Source organism: Cimex lectularius, unplaced genomic scaffold (assembly GCF_000648675.2).
Source record: "Cimex lectularius strain Harlan isolate CLEC.00 unplaced genomic scaffold, Clec_2.1 scaffold136, whole genome shotgun sequence".
Lineage (NCBI taxonomy): Eukaryota > Metazoa > Arthropoda > Insecta > Hemiptera > Cimicidae > Cimex > Cimex lectularius.
The window spans coordinates 547016-566778 of record NW_019394223.1 but is presented as its reverse complement, the minus strand read 5'-3'; the positions used below and the strand labels follow the sequence as shown (position 1 = coordinate 566778).

The window sequence follows — 19763 nt, the reverse complement described above, 5'->3', positions numbered from 1 at the left end:
TATTTCTATTTCTATACCCATTCTTTTGTTTCAGTATATTTCACAATCCTTAATTGTGAGTTATGCTCTTTCAACTTCTTCACGACGATACAAATTCGTGTAGATATTGTTAAATCTTCCATGCCCAGTAAGGGATAATTTGGATAGATAAATGAGTTATTTTTGATCCTTTTATTTGTAGTTGGAAATAATTTGTAGGTTGTTGTACCTTTTAAACTTGTATTCCATCTAGTTTGCCATGTTATGATTATATTATTTTTCAATTTCTTTAATGTTTATAATTATTGCATTATAGTTCTATTTTTGCAATTCAATCTATTGGGACCTGCCCTGTTATAACTTGCAAAATGTCCATTGACGTGGTTTGGTTGCCTTTTGAAATCCATTTTAGGGCACCTCTTTGTATTGTTAACAGTTTGATAAACTAGGATTTATTTAATTTCTCAGCTCATAATGGTGCTACATAGCATATTATTGAAAGGATTGCTACTTTGTATATTATTTCAGTGCTTTCATACTTCATTCCCCAAGTTGCTTTAGCCAGGTTGCCAGGTAGTTTTGCTCATCTACTATTTTCATCATTTTTTCAATTTGGGTGCTTGGACTGAAACTGTTGCTTATTACTACCTCCAAGTATACTATATTTCTTTTCACTTTTATTACTTTTCCATTGAGAACAATTTTAGGATGATTGGAACTCGCAATTTTTCCTTTTTAGAAATTGCACCTTGGTTTTTTCCTCAGAGACGTGAAGTTTTTGTACCTGGCCCCATTTATTAACAAGGTTTAATGTTTACTCTTTTTTTTATTTCCCTGACATTAGTTCCTTCCACTGGTAAGGTAAGTCGTCCTTGCTATTGCTGTATTTGTCTCCATCAATTCCATTAGCCCATTGAAGTTTATTATCCATATTAGTCATGTTTGTCAATTTGCAACAGAACCGATTTCGTTTTTGCGCAAACGAAGGCACATGTGGAAACTGTATCAAGGAAAAGAGCAGGTGGTACCTTATCTCTTAAAAAGATAAATAAGATTTATTAAAGGAACGATTGCTTCATGGTGCAAAGGACGATTTGCTGTTAGGCAGTGGAAACTTGGAAAGGGGGCGAGCCGCTCCGGTAAACACGTGCCTACCCCATTAGGGACCACCTGGGTTCGGGCTTGTTAAATAATATCATTCGCGTATTTCCCAAATCCGCCGACTGTTTAAATAAAGACAAAATTGTGCAAATGAGCGATAAGACCCCCCCCCCCGACGTGGAGAGTACCAACGTGTCGGCAATTTTAGTGAGATTCAATTTAAGGGTAGGAACGTCAACCGTGGACCGGATCGATTTCAGGCTGGACGCCGGGACGAAATTACACCACATCTGGCCATTTTGTCAAAGGCTGTAAAGTTCTCAGTCGGAAATTAGCAAGGATTTTCTACCCTTGTATTGTCAAATGTCACTTCGACGAATTTGTTATATCCGATGTAATTAAATTAGTCAAAAGGGCCGCTTTAGAAACGGCTCGCAACGGAAATCCACTTCTGCCATAGAGCTCTTCTACCAACACATCAAAATCTGAAGAAGACATGGAAGAATTAAAACGAACTTTTTTCATTCAGATATGCTGCTCACTGTAGCCAACAAATTAGTTGAGAAAAAGTGTTGTGATCAAAGCATATTTCTTCACATTCAAAAAAAGTTCACCATAGTTAGTACTCAATAGGAGTAAACATTTCCAGATGGTTCTGTCACAAGCTAAGCGTTACTAAAACATTTAACAATTTCTGAATACATTTTATCATTCTTATTCTTCTTATTACACATCTTGTACACACATACTACCACAGATTTTTATATGCCTGTTATCTTAAAAAATATATTCAGTAATTTTTTTAAAGGGGGTTCGCAACAGCCATAACCACAGGGGTGAATTGAACGCTTTGTTTATAATACTCACAGATTTAGGTCATATTGACCTTTCTTACTATCAACGAGTTCGGTTTTACAAAAATAAATAAATAAATACAATAAACAAAAAAAATGGTGAGAGAGAAAGTGAAGGGGGAAAGAGAGTTGGAGTCAGAGAGAGAGAGAGAGAGAGAGAGAGAGAGAGAGAGAGAGAGAAAGAGAGAGAGAGAGAGAGTGTAAGAGAGGGGAGAAGAGATAGAGAAAGAAAGTGGAGTGGAAAAGGGAGCTGGAGATAGAGATGGATAGAGAGAGAGGGGAGAGAATGAGATAGAGAAGCAGAGAACGTGAAGGGGGAAAGAGAGCTGGAGAGAGGGAGAGAGAGGGGGAGGGAGAGAGAGAGGGGGAAAGAGATAGAGAAAGAAAGTGGAGGGGAAAAGAGAGCAGGAGATAGAGATGGATAGAGAGAGAGGGGAGAGAATGAGATAGAGAAGCAGAGAACGTGAAGGGGGAAAGAGAGCTGGAGAGAGGGAGAGGGAGAGGGAGAGAGAGGGGGAGAGGGGGAGGGAGNGAGTGAGAGAGAGAGGGAGGGAGGGAGGGAGAGAAGACCTAGCAAAGGAAATAAGAGAGAGGGCGATAGAAGGACTGATGAAAATTTATTTTAAATAAAAAAATATTTCGCAAAAGTAGATCTAAATGTCAATGAAAAATTATAAACAGAAGTGAATTACAAAAATAAAAAAATCCTTCTCGAGTTAAATCAATAAGAGTCAATAGTAATTAAATGCCTAAAAGGGTACCCCTATTTGTGTGAGATATTATCCCTTTGGGAATAAACTGAAAGTTGAAAGGCCGTTATGAAGAAAAAAAGGGTGATTTACGTTGAATAGCTCGTTAATTACATATTGATTTGCCAACGATAAAGAACTTTTATGGGCTGTCTTTATAGATCGTCTACTCGGCCGATATTAGGCCTCGTAATATATTCTTGGCCAAAACATCATTAAAGGTTTAAAGGTCTAATTTATGGTGGTTCAAAACTATGGCTTTTTTGTTCCCTCAGACGTCTTTTTAGAATTTAAATTCTGTAAATTTAATATTCTCTTATTCGTGGCATGATTCGTTTACTTCTCTCCCATTCAGGAGGTTACTGCTTTTATATTTCTTTCTCTATTAAAAAAAAAAAAAAAAGTAGTCTCCCAAAAAATAACTTAAGACGCATAAAAGGCATATGTCTCCAGAAAAGAAATAAAACGCCCTGATAAAGCGATAAAAACGGCCTTTTATCGGCCGTTATTTCCGTAATAAATAAAAACAAAATAGACCCATGGGAGAATACAAAACAGGTAAGCGTATTTAGTCCGTACAGCCATTTTTACACGGTGGAAAAACCTTTTTTCGAAGTTGTCATTGAACAAATTTAACGGTTTTAAAAACAATAACGAAAATAAAGTTACATTTGCTGTGTTCATTCATTATACAGGAATGTCGCTTTTGCACGTCATTCCTACATCAGCATCCAGCAGATCCAAATAAGACATTCTTTTTAACAGAAGAGACATTTTTGTAGACAGTTGCACCTCATGACCACCACCTCGAACAGTTTCTTCCTCGTGAAATGGCGGGACATGTTAGAAAAATGTGATCGGCATCGGCTGCAGTCGTGTTTTCCAAGGGCAGATGTTTTGGTCGGCTCAAATGATTTTATGCATGTGGCACGGGAGTGCCAGTAATGACTAAATCGGAGTTTGCACAATATAGTTTCAACATCGAGGCCGGTTAATCCGGCTGAACTAAGGCTTGAAAGGTACCCTAGGCAGCCCCCTCTGGTTCTTAGCTAGTCATATACCTGTTGCCAACGGTTTTCTAATTTTGGTTCACGTGAGCGGGCAAACCAGTTTGTCGTGATATTTACTATCACTCCCATATTCCGAGTTCTACTTGTCAGATCATCTTTTATATCAAACTGATTGTCATTATGACCCTTATCCCAAGCAAAATACACACCCGCTCCTTTTTCCTTTAATCATTATGGCACGCACACTTGCTGCAAAAGTTATCGCGACGCTGCTTTTCAATCGGATAGGAAGAAAAGTAAAGAAAATAGTTGAGGCGTTCAGATGGGACGCAGATTTCACTCCCGATTGTTATCGAGGGTGACGCAGCTGCTGTGGGACGCGCGTCACATCTTTACACCTCGACACTTAGCAGTACTCAATCTGCCGCAGCGTGATACCTCATATCTTGTTAAAAACAGTTTCGTCTATCTGGTTGGTGGCAAACGAGAAACTGTCAAAGGATAGGATGAGAAACCTAGTGTGCAAGACTCAGATTGAAATGACGCGGCGTCGCGATTTTTGCAGCAAGTGTGCACCACGCCTAAAGCATCTTGGCGGATGCCTTTTATGATAGTGTTTCGTGGGTGTAGAATGAGAGTTAAGCATACTTGGATTACTATGTCCTTGAAATACTACCCACAGGGACACCTTCCTTGTGGGCCCAGGCAAAGTCCGACCATCGACCCTGCCAGGGGGTAACCAATGATGGAGGCAATTTTCTACCATCCTATAACCTTCCTTTCATTATTTTCCTTTCTCTTCCTTACCCCCCCTCTGCTTTGGCAGAGGCTTCCTGGTTACTGAACCCGCACCCCTCAGGCAACGGGTGCATCAGTAGGGGGTTCGTACAAATTCCCGGGTGAGCGATCATTCCTACCTTAAAAATAATACTGAACCACGGGAATAGAGTATCCAAGCGGCTCTACTAATTGAGGTTGGACTCGTGGTGGTCGTGGTTTGCAAACAAATTGTGCATTAGCTGGAGGGTACCGGCCAACTGGAGCCGGAGATAGAGCGCCTTCTCTATCTCTTCGGGGGTGGGAAAGGCACGGCTCAAAGGCTGTGCCAAAAACCACAAAACTGTCTTTTTCAAGGCACATGTATGGCCCTTTTTAGGGCACTTTTGAACTTGGCTAGCATTGCACCACTTCGCCAGCCAAGGAATGTGACAAGTCCATGCATGTAATATCTTCCTGGTGTCTCTTTGAGAACACTGGGCGTCTGAGTAGTCCTCTCGGGGATAAGCGCGGACGTTAAAGATCCTCGTGGGTCTCAACACCCATGAGAAAAGATGGGAACAACTATCCCGATTACGTGCTGTAAACGCTCATCATCAGTTTGAAGGAGTCACAGAAAGTGTTACTATGTCCTTACCATAGAAGAGTGAGCATATCGCAAAGCTTCGCGAATTGGTTCATTTTTAATCCTGTGAGAACGGGATGATAGAGTGAATCGAGTCTTTTTGTCACCGACATGCAGCAGTTTTTCATTTAAGCTTGGGCTGTGACTTTGTCGTCAGGAATAAGATTAAATTCAACTGGCCAATTAAACGACAATTAAGCCAACGATTAACGACCAATCGTTATGTTATTAATAGCTTTCCAACTTTCTCGGCAGTTTCTCGGTAACGTTATAACAAATTGGAGCAATCGTTATCAATAAAAGGCTGGAAATGAGTTCGAATTTTGTATCAATTTAATGAGCGTAGTTTTGTGAAACGTACGGACCTTCTGCTTCTGACCCGTGTTCGTTCGAATCAGTTCATGGAAATAACTCCGTAATCTTTTATATCTCGTCAAATCAGTTATATACGATTTCATATTTCAGGAAAAGACTCCATATATATTTTTGCTGTCAATATTGTACAAGATAAAAATGGTTTATATTGGCTCCCTCAGAGTGCAAGTTTAATTAAAATTCAAACGACTTGAAAAAAATTAAGATGTTCACTGCTGATATACTTTCATAATTGACTGTTGAATCTGTTATCGTAACTGCTCAGAAAAAAATAGTGTTATTATATTCTCCAAATAATTTTTAAAAAAATGTTAAATTCTAGGAAACGCTAATATTCTCTAAACGGTGGGTCCGGCCAGTGCTTCGAGGGCGGAAAAAACAAAAATACACTTCCGATGGTTATGAAGCATCGCCATGAATATTCAAATTGCAGAGGAATTCAAATTGTTGTCTAATTAGGCGTTTGGACATTTCGGTCACGTACGTACGGTCCTATAAAAAACAATGGTCTCACAATCTTCACCTTTAAAGAGGTAAAGTGATCCCACAAGACTTTAAGCGATTTAAACATGTGATGACGTTTATGTAACAATTTAACACGGATGTGTTCTTGGACTGGACAAACATTTTGTTGCGTGACCATTTTCGAGTCATCGATGTCGTGCTACCGGGGATTGATAGGTTAGGCTAATGGAATGTTTAAGTTAGGTAGGGTTACTATACATTAGGAATGGTCATTAGACTAAGATAGGGTCAGATCGAGTAAGAGGCGGGTTATGTTACATATTCATCATACAGTTGCTAAAATATGCGAAGCGCCCGACTTTAAAACTACTTTTTATGTCTTTGCTTTATTATATAATGATACGTGCAACTAGATAAACCATAAACCTGAGGCTCTAGATCCAAAGATGTAAACACTCAACCCACTGGAATTAGCAGTATCAGCAAGTAATAAGTAAAGACAGGATTTTCATGCAGTTGCATATGTTGTTTGCCACCACATACGAACGAGGAAATCAATTGTCTGTCCGAATCATCTGTATCTAGAAAGGTGTAGGTTAAATTTTATAGAGCATATTTTTGCATATTTGAACAATATCGCATATTTGAAGGATTTTACGTAAAATCGCATTTATCGCGCAAAATATTTAAAATATTTTATTGGTTTTCGGGGGAAGCATAAAAAAATCTGTAAACAATAACAAGTTGACGAAATATAAAACGACTTGGGCACCATAACAAATCATATACCGCGTACCGGTTAGCTTTTAATGTAAAGAAATGTTGATCTTTGTGATATGTGGAGACTTTGGTGCAGGCGATTATCATTTTAAAATAGATTCTTCCTCATTAATTATAATTAATTATTGACAATCTCTGTCATCCAATGTCTGAAGAACCATTTCCCATTTTTACCCATTTACCCCAATAATGTCTACATAGAGAAAATTCACTAATTTCGTGGTCCGCTTGACCAATTAATACATTACAATTAATTAAGGTTTTTAGTTGAGATGAAAAAAAGCTAATGGCACGAGCGGGATTCGAACCCACGATCTTCGGCTAGATGGCCACGGAGAGCTTTAGTGAAATGTACTTCATTTTAATTCATTAAATTCACTAATTTCGTGGTCTGCTTGACCAATTAATTGTATTTCATCCTCGGCCATTTCAATTGTCGTCGAGAATCCAAACCGATTACACGACATTTGAAAAATGGCAAAAAGGAGGGAAAACTCATAAGGTGGGGTTGAGATATGAAGTTGATGTCTGAGTGGATCGAGGTCACGATAGCTCAAGTGGTAGAGCAGCGGCGTATCTACCCGAAGATCGTGGGTTCGAATCCCGCAAGGTGCCATTAGCATTTTTTCATCTCAACTAAAAACCTTAATTAATTGTAATAGAGAAAATTGTTACATCATAAAGGTTGACAAATTCGGTATCATCTCAAAGCAAACCATTATGATTTTTATGTCTATTTACGGTTTAGTGTTACAGCAGAGCAGCATGTATATGGCATACCAATTGTCAATTTACGTATATTTGTTTTTAGGATTGCTTGAATTTAAATGTCTAAAACGCTTAAAATACGATTGACTATGGTTCATTTCTCAACAAAATGTTGATTATTAAAAGAATATAATAAAATACGTAAAATAAAAGACGAAAGATGGTTCACATATATAATAAACGAGCAAACTTACGACATCTTCCAGGTTCAGGTTGTTCTTGATCCATTCCCTGCCTTCGTTGAACTCGTCGTGGAGTCCCATGATATACAGGGTGTCGAGGCCGTCGACGATGGTCGCACCGAGTGACGCGGAGCCGAAGATGCTGCCCGTGTGGCCTCGCTTCGAGATGGGCTTCAACTCGTTCTTACCCCAAGCGTAGCGGACGTAGTTGTCCCACGCCAGTTTCGTCATCTGAAAAAAGCCAAGGTTTTCCATCAATTTATGAATTGACAAAAGAAAAAAATAAATAAATAAAAAATAAAAAAGGCGGCCCAATTCGAAGCGGCCGTGAAAACCTAACAATGACAACTCGGAAAAAGTCCAGCAAAGGAAATTTTATTCGCAGTCTTTCGTCACAGTTTTATCCTTTTATTTATACCCATAATTGCACGAGCTCAACTCATTCAAAAACCAAATTTGACCATACCAGTGCAATTCTGATGTAATTGTTAGTGTTCTTGATGTCTCCGAGGTGATGAACAAGTAGCATGGACGTTTCCTACCATTTTGGTACATTTTCGCGGCTTTGGCCTGTTTCAGCTTTATCAAAGGTTATTTTCCTTTTTAATTTTTTCATTGGTAATGCTATGTACTAACGTGTGTTATTTGTAGGTTTTCAAGACAATTTTTCTTTCTTTTGTGCACTTCATGGAGCAATTTAAGACTTCGTTGACATGCCATCTCATCCCGAAACCACCACATTCACGTTTGCAGACGATACAGCAATTCTCTCAAGCAACCCCCACCTTGTCATTTCCACTCGAAACCTCCAATACCTCATACTACTAGAGTCTTGGTGTAAAAAGGAAAGGATAAAATTTAACAAGACAAATCCACCCACTTAACTTCACTCTCCCCGTTTTCTTAAATAAAACTGCGGACAAGGTGCGGTACCTCGGACTTTACATCGACAAACGCCTGACGTGGAATCCTCACACACGACTGAAACGTCAGGAGGTCATGACACGTTATAGAACTGCTGCACGGCTTCTTGACAAACGTTCTAATTTATCTCTCAAAAATAAGTAATAAACCATAGTTAGCCGGTGTGGACTTACGGACTGGAAGTGTGGGGTTCAGCCAAATATTCAAACATTCACCGTATTCAAACTGCCCAGTCCTTAATACTACGGAAAATACTACATGCTCCATTTTATGTATCGAACCTAACTACACATAAAGAATTACATATCCCTTTCGTTGAAGATGAAATACGTTCCTGTTACCGTAAATTTCATAAAAACCTCTCCACTATCGTAAATCAGCACATCAGAAACCTCGCATCCCGGCGAATCCCCTCAAACCCTCCCCGCCGACTGAAGAGACAATGGCCGCGAGATCTCCTAGGAAGTGATGGTGATGATAGTGAAAGTGATAATGACACAAGTATCAATTAAACAGTCAATGATAAGTCGGAAATCGTGAGATGCGGTCTGGTGTGATGTAGGTTTTAGAAAAACATTTTCTTTATCGTGACAACGTTTCGATCTTTATTGAGATCATCTTCAGGGTCAAAGTGTTTGTCTTCTGTGTAATTGTGCCATTCTTGTGTGTCGTGTTGAGAGTGCCCAAAACAGACAGTATTTTAGTAACATTGGAGTAATACCAATGGGTGTTTTCTCCACTCTTGGTTTTAATTTTGCATATATTACCTTGCTTACTGTTACTTGTTACCTAGTTGAAGGTAGTTGTAATGTTCTTCAAATTATTTTAAAAAATCGTATATCGTTGATAGGTATTCTGCAGTTTTATTATCCTTCATTGACCCAAATTTTCCATCAGTATTTTATTTTTCTGTCATATTTTTTCACTCTCACCTAACGTTAGGAATGGTTACGTTAGGAAGGTTAGGATTAGGGACGGATGAGGTTAGTAATGGTTAGAGAGGTTAGAGTAAAAATGGTTAGGATTAGGATTAGAGTAAGGTTAGTGAAGTACGTTAAATGTCCATGTCAGTATTTTTCCGTGAATCTGCGAAAACGAAGTGCTTGTTATAAAATAATTTTTTAACGAGTTTGCTTTACTATGTAATTGGTACATGTAACAATAGAAATGTTAAACATAAAGCGAGCCTCCAGGACCAAAGACGTAAAATGTCCAACTTTATGTTCATTCACTCGTAGACCCATACAATTTTTATATAAATACAGTCTTTAGTGTAGTTTTATGTCTACTTTATTAAATATTCACTAATTTCGTGGTCCGCTTGACTAACTAAATCATTACAATTAATTAAGGTTTTTAGTTAAGATGAAAAAAAGTTAATGGCACGAGAGGGATTCGAACCCACGACCTTCGGCTAGATACGCCGCTGCTCTACCACCTGAGCTACCGTGACCTCGATCCACTCGGACATCAACTCCCCATCACAACCTGCAACCTTTCGAATTTTCCCTCTTTTTTTGCCATTTTTCAAATTAATCTCAAGTGGTACAACATGGTTTGATTGTTTTTGTGTATGTATTTTTTTATTAGTTTATTGATTGTGTTCACGTTCTAACCGTTGGTGTATGATGATTTTTTCTTGTCGGTAATTCATATGAATTTACGCAGGCTCATAATCACATAAACCCACCACCCAGAGAGGAAAGTAAATCAGCTAGGATAAGCAGACCAAAATGATCGGAAACGAACAAGCTACACATTTTATAACCATTCAAACGTTGTAACGGAAATACGAGTAGAAAATGTAATATTCATGCGATTCCAAATTATTGGGAGTGGCCCATTTCTAGGGCATTTTGTACAATTCCAGGATAATCCACCATTGTGGGACCATTCCCCAATTATTTCCGGGTAAAAGCGAACCACTCGATCGGGTCGTTTCTCCCGGCCGACTTGCTCGTGCTTATTTGATATTAATTAATTCGATTTCTATTAACCACGTTAGAAATTCAGTGATATAACCGAAGGTAAATCAATTAAACAGACTTCTGAACAAGCGCAAGGCTCGAAAAAAATAATTGAAAAATTATTCAGAAATCGCGAGATGCGGTCTGGTGTGATGTAGGTTTCAGAAAAACATTTTCTTTATCGTGCCAACGTTTCGATCTTTATTGAGATCATCTTCAGGGCTCAAAGTGTTAGTCTTTGGAAAACTGCAAAGTACACTCTCACACGCACGCAAGAATGGCACAATTACACAGAAGACAAACACTTTGAGCCTTGAAGATGATCTCAATAAAGATCGAAACGTTGGCACGATAAAGAAAATGTTTTTCTGAAACCTCCATCACACCAGACCGCATCTCACGATTTCTGAATAATTATCGATTAACGGTCACTAATCACCACACATAATTGAAAAATGTTGACAAGCCCTAAATCTGCAGGTAAGACACACCCCTATAAAAATGGCCGACAGAGTTTTGAAAATTCGTAAAATAGCATTACTTCACAAAAGGGGCTAGATGGTCATGATAATTGCTTCGTATAAATTTTAAGTTCACTCATTTCGTAGTCCGCTTGACCAATTAATTATCACAATTAATTAAGGTCCGATTACACGACATTTGAAAAATGGCAAAAATGAGGGAAAATTCAAAATGTGGGGTTGAGATGGGCAGTTAGTGTCCGAGTGGATCGAGGTCACGATAGCTCAAGTAGTAGAGCAGCGGCGTATCAAGCCGAAGATCGTGGGTTCGAATCCCGCTCGTGCCATTGGCTTTTTTTTCTCAACTAAAAACCTTAATTAATTGTGATAAATAAGTTTAAAATTTTACTGGGGTCATCATACAAACAGACCTTAACGAACCCCTTTCAAGGTTTTCCTGTTTTTCCATTAAATCGTGTTTATTTCTGTAAAAACTACTATACGACGTACAAAAAGAACTAAAAATGAACATACTCGAAAATTAGGAAGTATATAAGCACAGCACATTAACACTAAACAATTTATAAACGCATAAATTGAATCAGTTCATATACAAAGTTTACACTATTTAAAAAACATAAAGAAAAGAACCGACGGAACAACTAAAATCACCCAGCGAAACAGGCAGACCAAAATGAATGGTGGTCACCGAATTATATTTTATTATGCTCAACTTATCTTATATGTCATATAAGAGTCATATAAATCTTATAAGAAACTTATAAGTCAAATGTTACTATTAACGTTTATTAGGTTTCGTGGTCCGCTTGATCAAATAAATTGTTTAATTAATTGAAAAGAATTTATTTGGTCAAGAGAACCACGAAACCTAATAAATGTAATAAACAAAATGAAGTGCTGCACTAAAGCTCTCCGTGGCCATTTCATTTGTCACCGAGAAACAAATAGATTAAATGACATTTCAAAAATGGGAAAAAGGAGGGAAAATTCAAAAGGTGAGTTTGAGATTGGAAATTAGTGCCCGAGTGGATCTAAGTTACGATAGCTCAAGTGGTGGATCAGCGGCGTATTTAGCCGAAGGTCGTGGGTTCGAATCCCGCTTGTGACAGTGACTTTTTTATCTCAACCAAAACCTTAATTAACCTTTAAAAACTGCGAGAAGCGGTAATAAAAATTGGTTTAAAAATCAAAGGATAAAGAGAAGCTTGATTGGCGAGGCAGACACGAGTAATGCCCTCGCAAAAAGAATTTATAGGACAAAGATAATTACTACCTATATACCAGAATGGGCAATTTTAGCGCAGAGATCTCATCATTCATTGAACTACAACTTCAAAAAATCGTTAAAACATGCGTATACACTAAATATTAAGTAAGTAATACTGAGCGTTAAAACGAAAACTTTCCAACTGTTTAATCCGTTCAAGTCGAAGAGTTAATTAAGTTTTCATCCAGCCGAAAATCCAGGCAGAACAGAACAACACGCTCCTTTTATCCATGTTTCTTTCCGCATTTCGAGGATGTTTAATGACTTTCTTCCGAGTGTTACCAGAGAGGCGTACGCACTTAAGCACAGGCTGTCTAAGTTCATCGAAGTTACATTTTTCACCGACACGCTTTGAGGAAAAAAAGGATTCGCAATGCGGAGGCAGCGGACTTAGACGAGATTTGCGAAAATGAGACCACCAGTTGTTCATAGACTAAGGTGAACTATTGATGACACCAATTCCATGAAGAAATGACAATCCATCAATATTCATTGGCAAAGAGTTCAGACTGTGGGAAAAAACTCCTTTAACAAAAAAAAAAAGCATTTAGAAAACATATGAAAACATACGTTTTAACTCATCGCCTGCAATGATGTTTCAGCACGAGGGTTGAGATTTATGTCCGCTAAAAAAAATTACGTGATTAGGCTCTGAGTCAAGAAAAGAAAAAGTTTTCCGCCAGCTCAACATTATCAGCTGGAACCCGGAATGAATTGTAGTCCGCAGAAAGAAAATAGTAGAATGAAAAAAAAAATCAACTGTATAAATCAAATTAAGGCTCTTCCTCTCTTTGTATTATTAAAATAATCTCTTAATCAATTAGTACAACGTCGAAAACAATAGCAAGTTGGCGACAAAACAAAAGTGTGTTATTCATATTTAACATAAGACACATAAAAATGCCATAGATAAAAGCGCCACAAAGTAGAAAAATATGGATATATAACAGTCTAATTACTACTTTTGGCAAGCCAGTGTGCTCTTACATAAATTCTTTTCCGGTTAGGCTTCGGTTTATTTACCAAGTGGTATTTATTAATAATATAGATTTAATAGAAAATAACCAGAAAGGCACAAACAAGTTAGAAAAAAGAAAGATAAAAAAGGTGGTAAAAGCAGAATAACCTTCAATTCCATGGAATGATTTCCATCTAGGCACATCGAAGCAGATAATCAAACAACTCTGCCTTTCCAATTATCCTTGATATTAAAAAAAATCACTGGTAATTTATCTTGAATAAGAACTCACAAAACCTACGAAAACCTATCGATGACCTCCTCGAATACCACATTTAAAAATAATTATCTCGTAAAGTCGTTGGCAATTCCTATCAAAAGGATACAATTAACGCAATACAGGTTGTAGAAAATAGAAAAAAAATAGAACAAATCAAATTTTTGTCTAGAACTTTAATTTAAAATAGTAATCATTATATTAGCTCCAAAAAATTACGACATATCACTGCAGCCATTTTGGCCACAAACCATCCTATCAGAAATTTTGTATCTGCTGGAATTTGTGCTCAAATAAACGAGACTTGACATGCAAATGAAGAATTTGCAAAATTTACCCTCTGTAGTTTAATTTTTACTTACAAAATAGGATAACCGAGTTTACAATTTTGTATAAAAAATATTTAACCATTATGAATTTCAACTTGAGCCATCAGGGCCCACCCTTGGCAAAGATCTTTCTGCAGTGCCAAAATCAGCGAACCTTGATGGTCCCAATAACGAATTGCCTGTGTTTAGTATATGTAGCTTAATTTTTATTTACAGCTTTGTTGCAAATAGTAAACCAACATTCTAATAACTCAAAAAGGAAAACCGTTACTATTCATTTTACCAAGGAATCATCTTGCCAGAAATTTTGTGTCCGCTGAAATTCGTGCCCAAATAATCAAGCTTGTCGGTCCTAACGTAAACAACTGTTGTCGTTGGCTTGTCCCGTATTAATGTGTTCGCGATATCTCTTCATAGATTTGGAAGGCAATATCACGATGTATCTTGGCCCCCATGGACCGACCTCAGGAGTGTAAGGTATAAGCTTAAGCATGTAGTGTCCTTAATTTTGACTGACAATAAGTCAGTCGGTTCAATAAGCAGAGCTCTCACTCCTCCCTTTTTTAAGTTTTCCTGTGTTAAAGAAGAGCTTTCGGAGTATCTGATTTTGGTCAATCTATACTGGGTTTTGAGGTTACTTAAACACGTTTCGGCGCTATCTTCAGTGAGTAATTGTCAGTTTGAGTAATATCAAATCCCGCGGGAGCAGACGGACCCTGTGCCAGTTCAGCATGTATTCCCAGATTCGCAGAACAATATCCACCAGCGGTCATGCTTTTGGATAGCTATGTTCAGGTGGACCTAACAAGGTGTACAAAGCTTTTCTTAATCACCTGCCATCAAATAAGCTCAACATTATAAACAACTATTATTCAGAAATCGTGAGATGCGGTCTAGTGCGATGTAGGTTTCAGAAAAACATTTTCTTTATCTTGCCAACGTTTCGATCTTTATTGAGATCATCTTCAGGGCTGGGATTTACAAACATTGTTTGTAACGGTCACTAATCACCACACATTATAAACAAATAAAAAAAAAAATAAATTAAAAAAAATAAAAATAAAATTTAGCATGGGCTAGTTATAGACTGTAACTCTAGTCAAATGTCATGACGTTTGGATTATAAGCACGTTGAATCAAAACTACCTTCCATAATTTCTGAGAATTTGGACTCAGTTAAAACGACAACTTGTGCTGTGTCTTTCTGCTTGCCAATATTGCCCAGCACGGTATTCTATCAACGTCAGGTCCATAAACAGGGAGAGGCATTGGTTTGAGTGGCAATACCTCAACGTTTTAGAACAAATTTAAAAAGACCTTCATCGTTCCAAAAACCGTTAAGCATCGAAAACCAATTCCCGGTCATGCTGTAACGACTGATAGTTAAAATATCAAATTTTAATCGCTTCAAATTATTCTTATTTAAATTCTATTTTATGCTAAAAATGTTAAAATTGGATTTGAATTCAAAATGTGATAGAGTGGCAGCATACGAACCAGACTTATAATTTTAAGTAAATTATCATCTGCAGGGTGATCTTGATAGATGGTTCTTCAGTAAATAAAAAACATTTGAGTAAATTTCAACTTCGTGTAATTATAAAGGTTTGTCCTTCATAGTTGACGATTTAACTACGACTCAGTCAGCAGTGATTCAGATTTTAGATGACGTAATGGCTAAATCAATAATATTCCATATAGTTAATAGAGTTAACTGATTGGTTAATAATAGAACACAAATCATGCCAACTGTCAGCGTTTCAATATCGCCTTAGATGGTGGTAGCGGTTTAGGATAGCGGTTCGGCTCATTCCAAGCGTATTGAGAGATTCGTGCCTGACAATGGGCTTTTATGTGTCCGAATCAGAGCATTATCCGTTATCTTGAGACTAAGGCTAGTAGCTTTGGTAACGAGCGTTACCGGACGGGACACTCAAACTACATTACGGGGACAAAGAGGGATTGTCCGGCGTTCTGAACCTCTCTACACTTCCATTAGTCAAACAGCACCTTACAAGACGTAAATTAGAGGAGCCCGGCATTAGGACGTTGCCTTGGCAATTCTTACGATGTTTCCATTTTAACATTTTGTCTCTACCGATTAAAAAGGTCGTTGGATCGAACGCCAAGGGGGAAAATGTAAGGAAAACATGAAACAGCAAAGGAAAAACTGCTGGCATTTCATAATGGGGCTAATCGGATCAACGAGTAATACTTTCTTACCAAACGTTGAAAGTCGTTTTTCTTGCTTATACATGCGGAGATTTAAAAATGATTGGAGCTCATAAGATTAATAAAATATAACGTTTAAACAGATTCTCCTCAGCAATTTAAAAAAAAAATTAGTGTAGAAATGTTCCGCTTTACACGGAAAATTAAAAACTTTCTTCCATACCTAGTGATTTTTCAATAATTATAAATGACATGGAATAATTAGATAAAAAAATCTCCTAGCTTGTACTTAGTTATACATATTACATCCTGGATACGTATATTTTACTCTGGATATATACATCTCTCCTGAGTAGAGATGTGGGGAAACTTGCCAACGCAGGCATCTGGGATCTGGATCTGGAGGTCATCATCATTTACTACAGGGTACTGGGATGAGATGGTTTACAGAACCTGAGTAGTAGTGTTAGGATGGATCGAAAGGTTGAAATGGTATAGTGGCACTAGACTAAACGGGAACAGATCAATTCTTTGACGAACGTTCAGTTGGGCAATTAGGTTAGTAGTAATAAGGAGTTTCGATAGTTAGTCTGAGGACTTTTGATTTGAAGGGTGAATGCACAAATCTGTGTTTCTGCCGTCAGTACAAATATTTGGTACATATCCATACAATTTTTGATATAATTTCCCTCCGGATGATTGAAAACGTCCAAACTAGGTTTGACACATGCACCACCGAATTCAGCCAAGAGTCGATTAATCATTTAATTATATACTATATATTATACATCCTATTAACCAAACATCTGTAAATGCTACATTGAAAAAGGCAGTTTTGTAGTTTCCGGCACGGCAATTCGTCGTTAGTGCCAGAGAACCCGTGCGAGGGTCAGGACCAGCATCTGCTGACTCCACGTCCCTCCAGACACATTTTCACCTCACAGGTTAAAGCGTTGAGTGATGCCTGATTCTCAAAGAGTGGATTTAAGCTATAGTGGAGTGGATTTAAAGCCATCTGCCCACATTTAAAGTCAGTTCAGTCTCTGGATTTATTCCTAGAACTCCTGTGCACTCCGTTGATTTTGGTGTACCATATCAAAATGATGTTAAGGGATGTTCGTTTGGTCCAATCTTGCCTTTCTGACATAATTACTTTCTACTTATTGCTAAAGTTGAATTTGCTATATATAGCTTGTATGACGTCAGCTCTATTCCTCCCTCAGCTCATTAACATGACCCAGCCTTACGGAGGGTTGTCCTTGTAGAAGCAATTGCCCTAGATTCTTTTTGAATGAGTATGTTTAGCGGTGGAATGTTTAGTATACATCCAACGCTGGCTTTGAGTGCTACATAGCTCGATCGTCGCAGTCTGTAGGGACTTTGTCTATCGCAATAACGCTACGGTACAATAATGCAAGTGTATAGATAGACGTTGGGTCATTTGACACCGATCGTTCTGCGTCTTACCCAGGGAATCTTGGCTCTTCGTATTATTTTTGGCAGATTTTGATTCTATGAAAGCCGTTGGTCTAAGGTATATCCAAGATATTTAGCCTCTGTGGAAAATAGAATCGTGCCCTGTTTAAGCTCGAGAGTTAATAAGTTCTCAATACACCTTTTGTTATAATTTATGATATAATCATTTCCCTCCGGATGATTGAAAACGTCCAAACTAGGTTTGACACATGTGCACCACCGAATAGTTGATTACCCATGAAGTTTTCTATTTTCATTTTACTGTCGAGCGTGATCGGCCGACCAGGTCCAGGTCCCCGCCGCGCGCCCGCACCACTCATTCAGCTCCATCATCTTCTCATCTTCTAAATTTTCATGCTTGAAGATAATCAAAAAGAAACGTTTATCGACTATAGAAATCCATAGATTATGTTGAAAGCTGTTGGATTGTTGCTTATTAGGACAGATTCTAAGTTTATTGGTTTTGAAATGTTTGGGACTTTGCTCAGATTTTTTAGCAGTTTGTCTCTTTCATTTTCATATTCTGGACATTCAAAAATTATGTGTCTCCTATTAACCAAAAATCTGTAAATGCTCAAATATTAAGAATAATTATTCTCCTTTCTGTAAACACTTGAAACACTATCAGATAGTTTCTGAAGTTTCTGATACTCTTATTCAACATCTCTTTCCACCTTTTGCAATTTAGTTTTGAGAGCTTCCACGATTCCACTTGTATTTCGAAAAGTTTTTCTTCTTTTGTTTCGTTCTTTTCATCAACTTTGAACGTAATAGTCTTTTGTAAAGATCTGTTGTTATCTTTATTCCTACTCTTCTTATTGTTCTCGTTTCTGTCCACGTTCTTTGGCATTGTCAGAATTATATAATCTCTCCTTCTATTTTGTTTACTTTTTTTAATTTGGTACTTAACAAATTCGATGGGCGGAAAATGCCGGTTTTTCTTAAGCAAAGGCATTGTTCTTTCATCATATTTTCACGTTATTTTAAATAATTTCTCAGTTTTTATCCTTTTTTTTCTTTTGATATTTTTTAATATTAAAGTTTCTATCTTTCTTATATGTGTATAGAACATTGAAATTGTGATCGGTTGATTTGTTTAAAAAATATTTTTAATGAAGGTTAAACCACTTTTTGCTCACGAATAATATGGATCTCGGTATGGTCTGGATGAAACAATAAAACTGTTATCTGCCTAGCTTTCAACGTATTAGTGTTACTTGGCAACGTTGGGACTGATCTATGTTCAAAGAAATTTATTTAAAAAATTTAACTATGTCTATTTGTAGACATCTTTAAGATAGTTTTGCCCTGATGATGACCTTAAAATAGGTCGAAAGCTGGTCAGAAACAACTGAATTTACTTTTTTCTTCAAGACCATACCTCATCCAGAGTTTGTCTTTCAGGCCAGGTGGTTTGCTTTATTCAACTGCTTCAAGCCTGGTTAACTCTCAATTAATTAACTGCCATGTGAAAACTTTTCTTGGCTGATTTAAAACCATGCAATTTGTGGAATCAACTTCTCTTCCCCATGGGAAGCTCAGTGTGATGTTAGAACCCAAAAAAACATCAGCACTTCTCTACGAGAAGACAAGTAAAATTTCTAGTCCAGACCTTGCCGAGATCCAGATTATTCGATAGTAATTCAAAATGATAAACTTAAAGCTTTAAATATTTAGAACAATAAACTTAAAATAAAATTGGACGATAAGCTTATAAAGTTTAGTTCACGGGGCCACAGATAGGCAACACGTAATACCCAACTGTCGGGAAGGTTTTTCTTCCCATATCGTTATGTAATATGTTCCACTATTATAGAACAAGTAACTCTTTATGGACCGCAAAAATTTAATAAAAAAACAAGGCAACGTTGAGAAATTGTTGGCTTGTTTAATTTAGAAGTTAGTTAGGGATTGGATGTTTACGGGATTTACCAACTTAATCGTAATAACTGCTATATTAAATATATAGGACAAATCAATTAATTAAGATTTTAAGTTGAGATAAAAAAGTCAGTGTCACGAGCGGGATTTTTATCTCAACTTAAAACCTTAATTAATTGAATTGTATTAGCTGGTCAAGCGGACCACGAAAAATAGTGAATATAGGACAAAGCGGTAGAAAAATTAAAACGAGAGTTAAATAACACTCGCCTAAACCCAACAAATATTCTGAATTTAAAGACCGCCTAAATGAAGAAAAAAAAATTAATTTAATTTTAAATGCAACAGCGTTACACAGTTTCAAC

At 37.3% G+C, this 19763-nt stretch overlaps 1 protein-coding gene across 2 annotated transcripts in view; it reads right to left on the bottom strand.

Annotated features, from left to right (window-relative positions):
• Window positions 1-19763, bottom strand: part of LOC106663826 (mannosyl-oligosaccharide alpha-1,2-mannosidase IA-like) — a 206641-nt gene that overhangs the window by 14406 nt on the left and 172472 nt on the right. For both annotated transcript variants that reach the window (XM_014388920.2, XM_014388921.2), the window contains one exon: window positions 7678-7896. In XM_014388920.2, the coding sequence (XP_014244406.1) occupies window positions 7678-7896 (219 nt within the window). The remainder of the gene's footprint in view (window positions 1-7677; window positions 7897-19763) is intronic.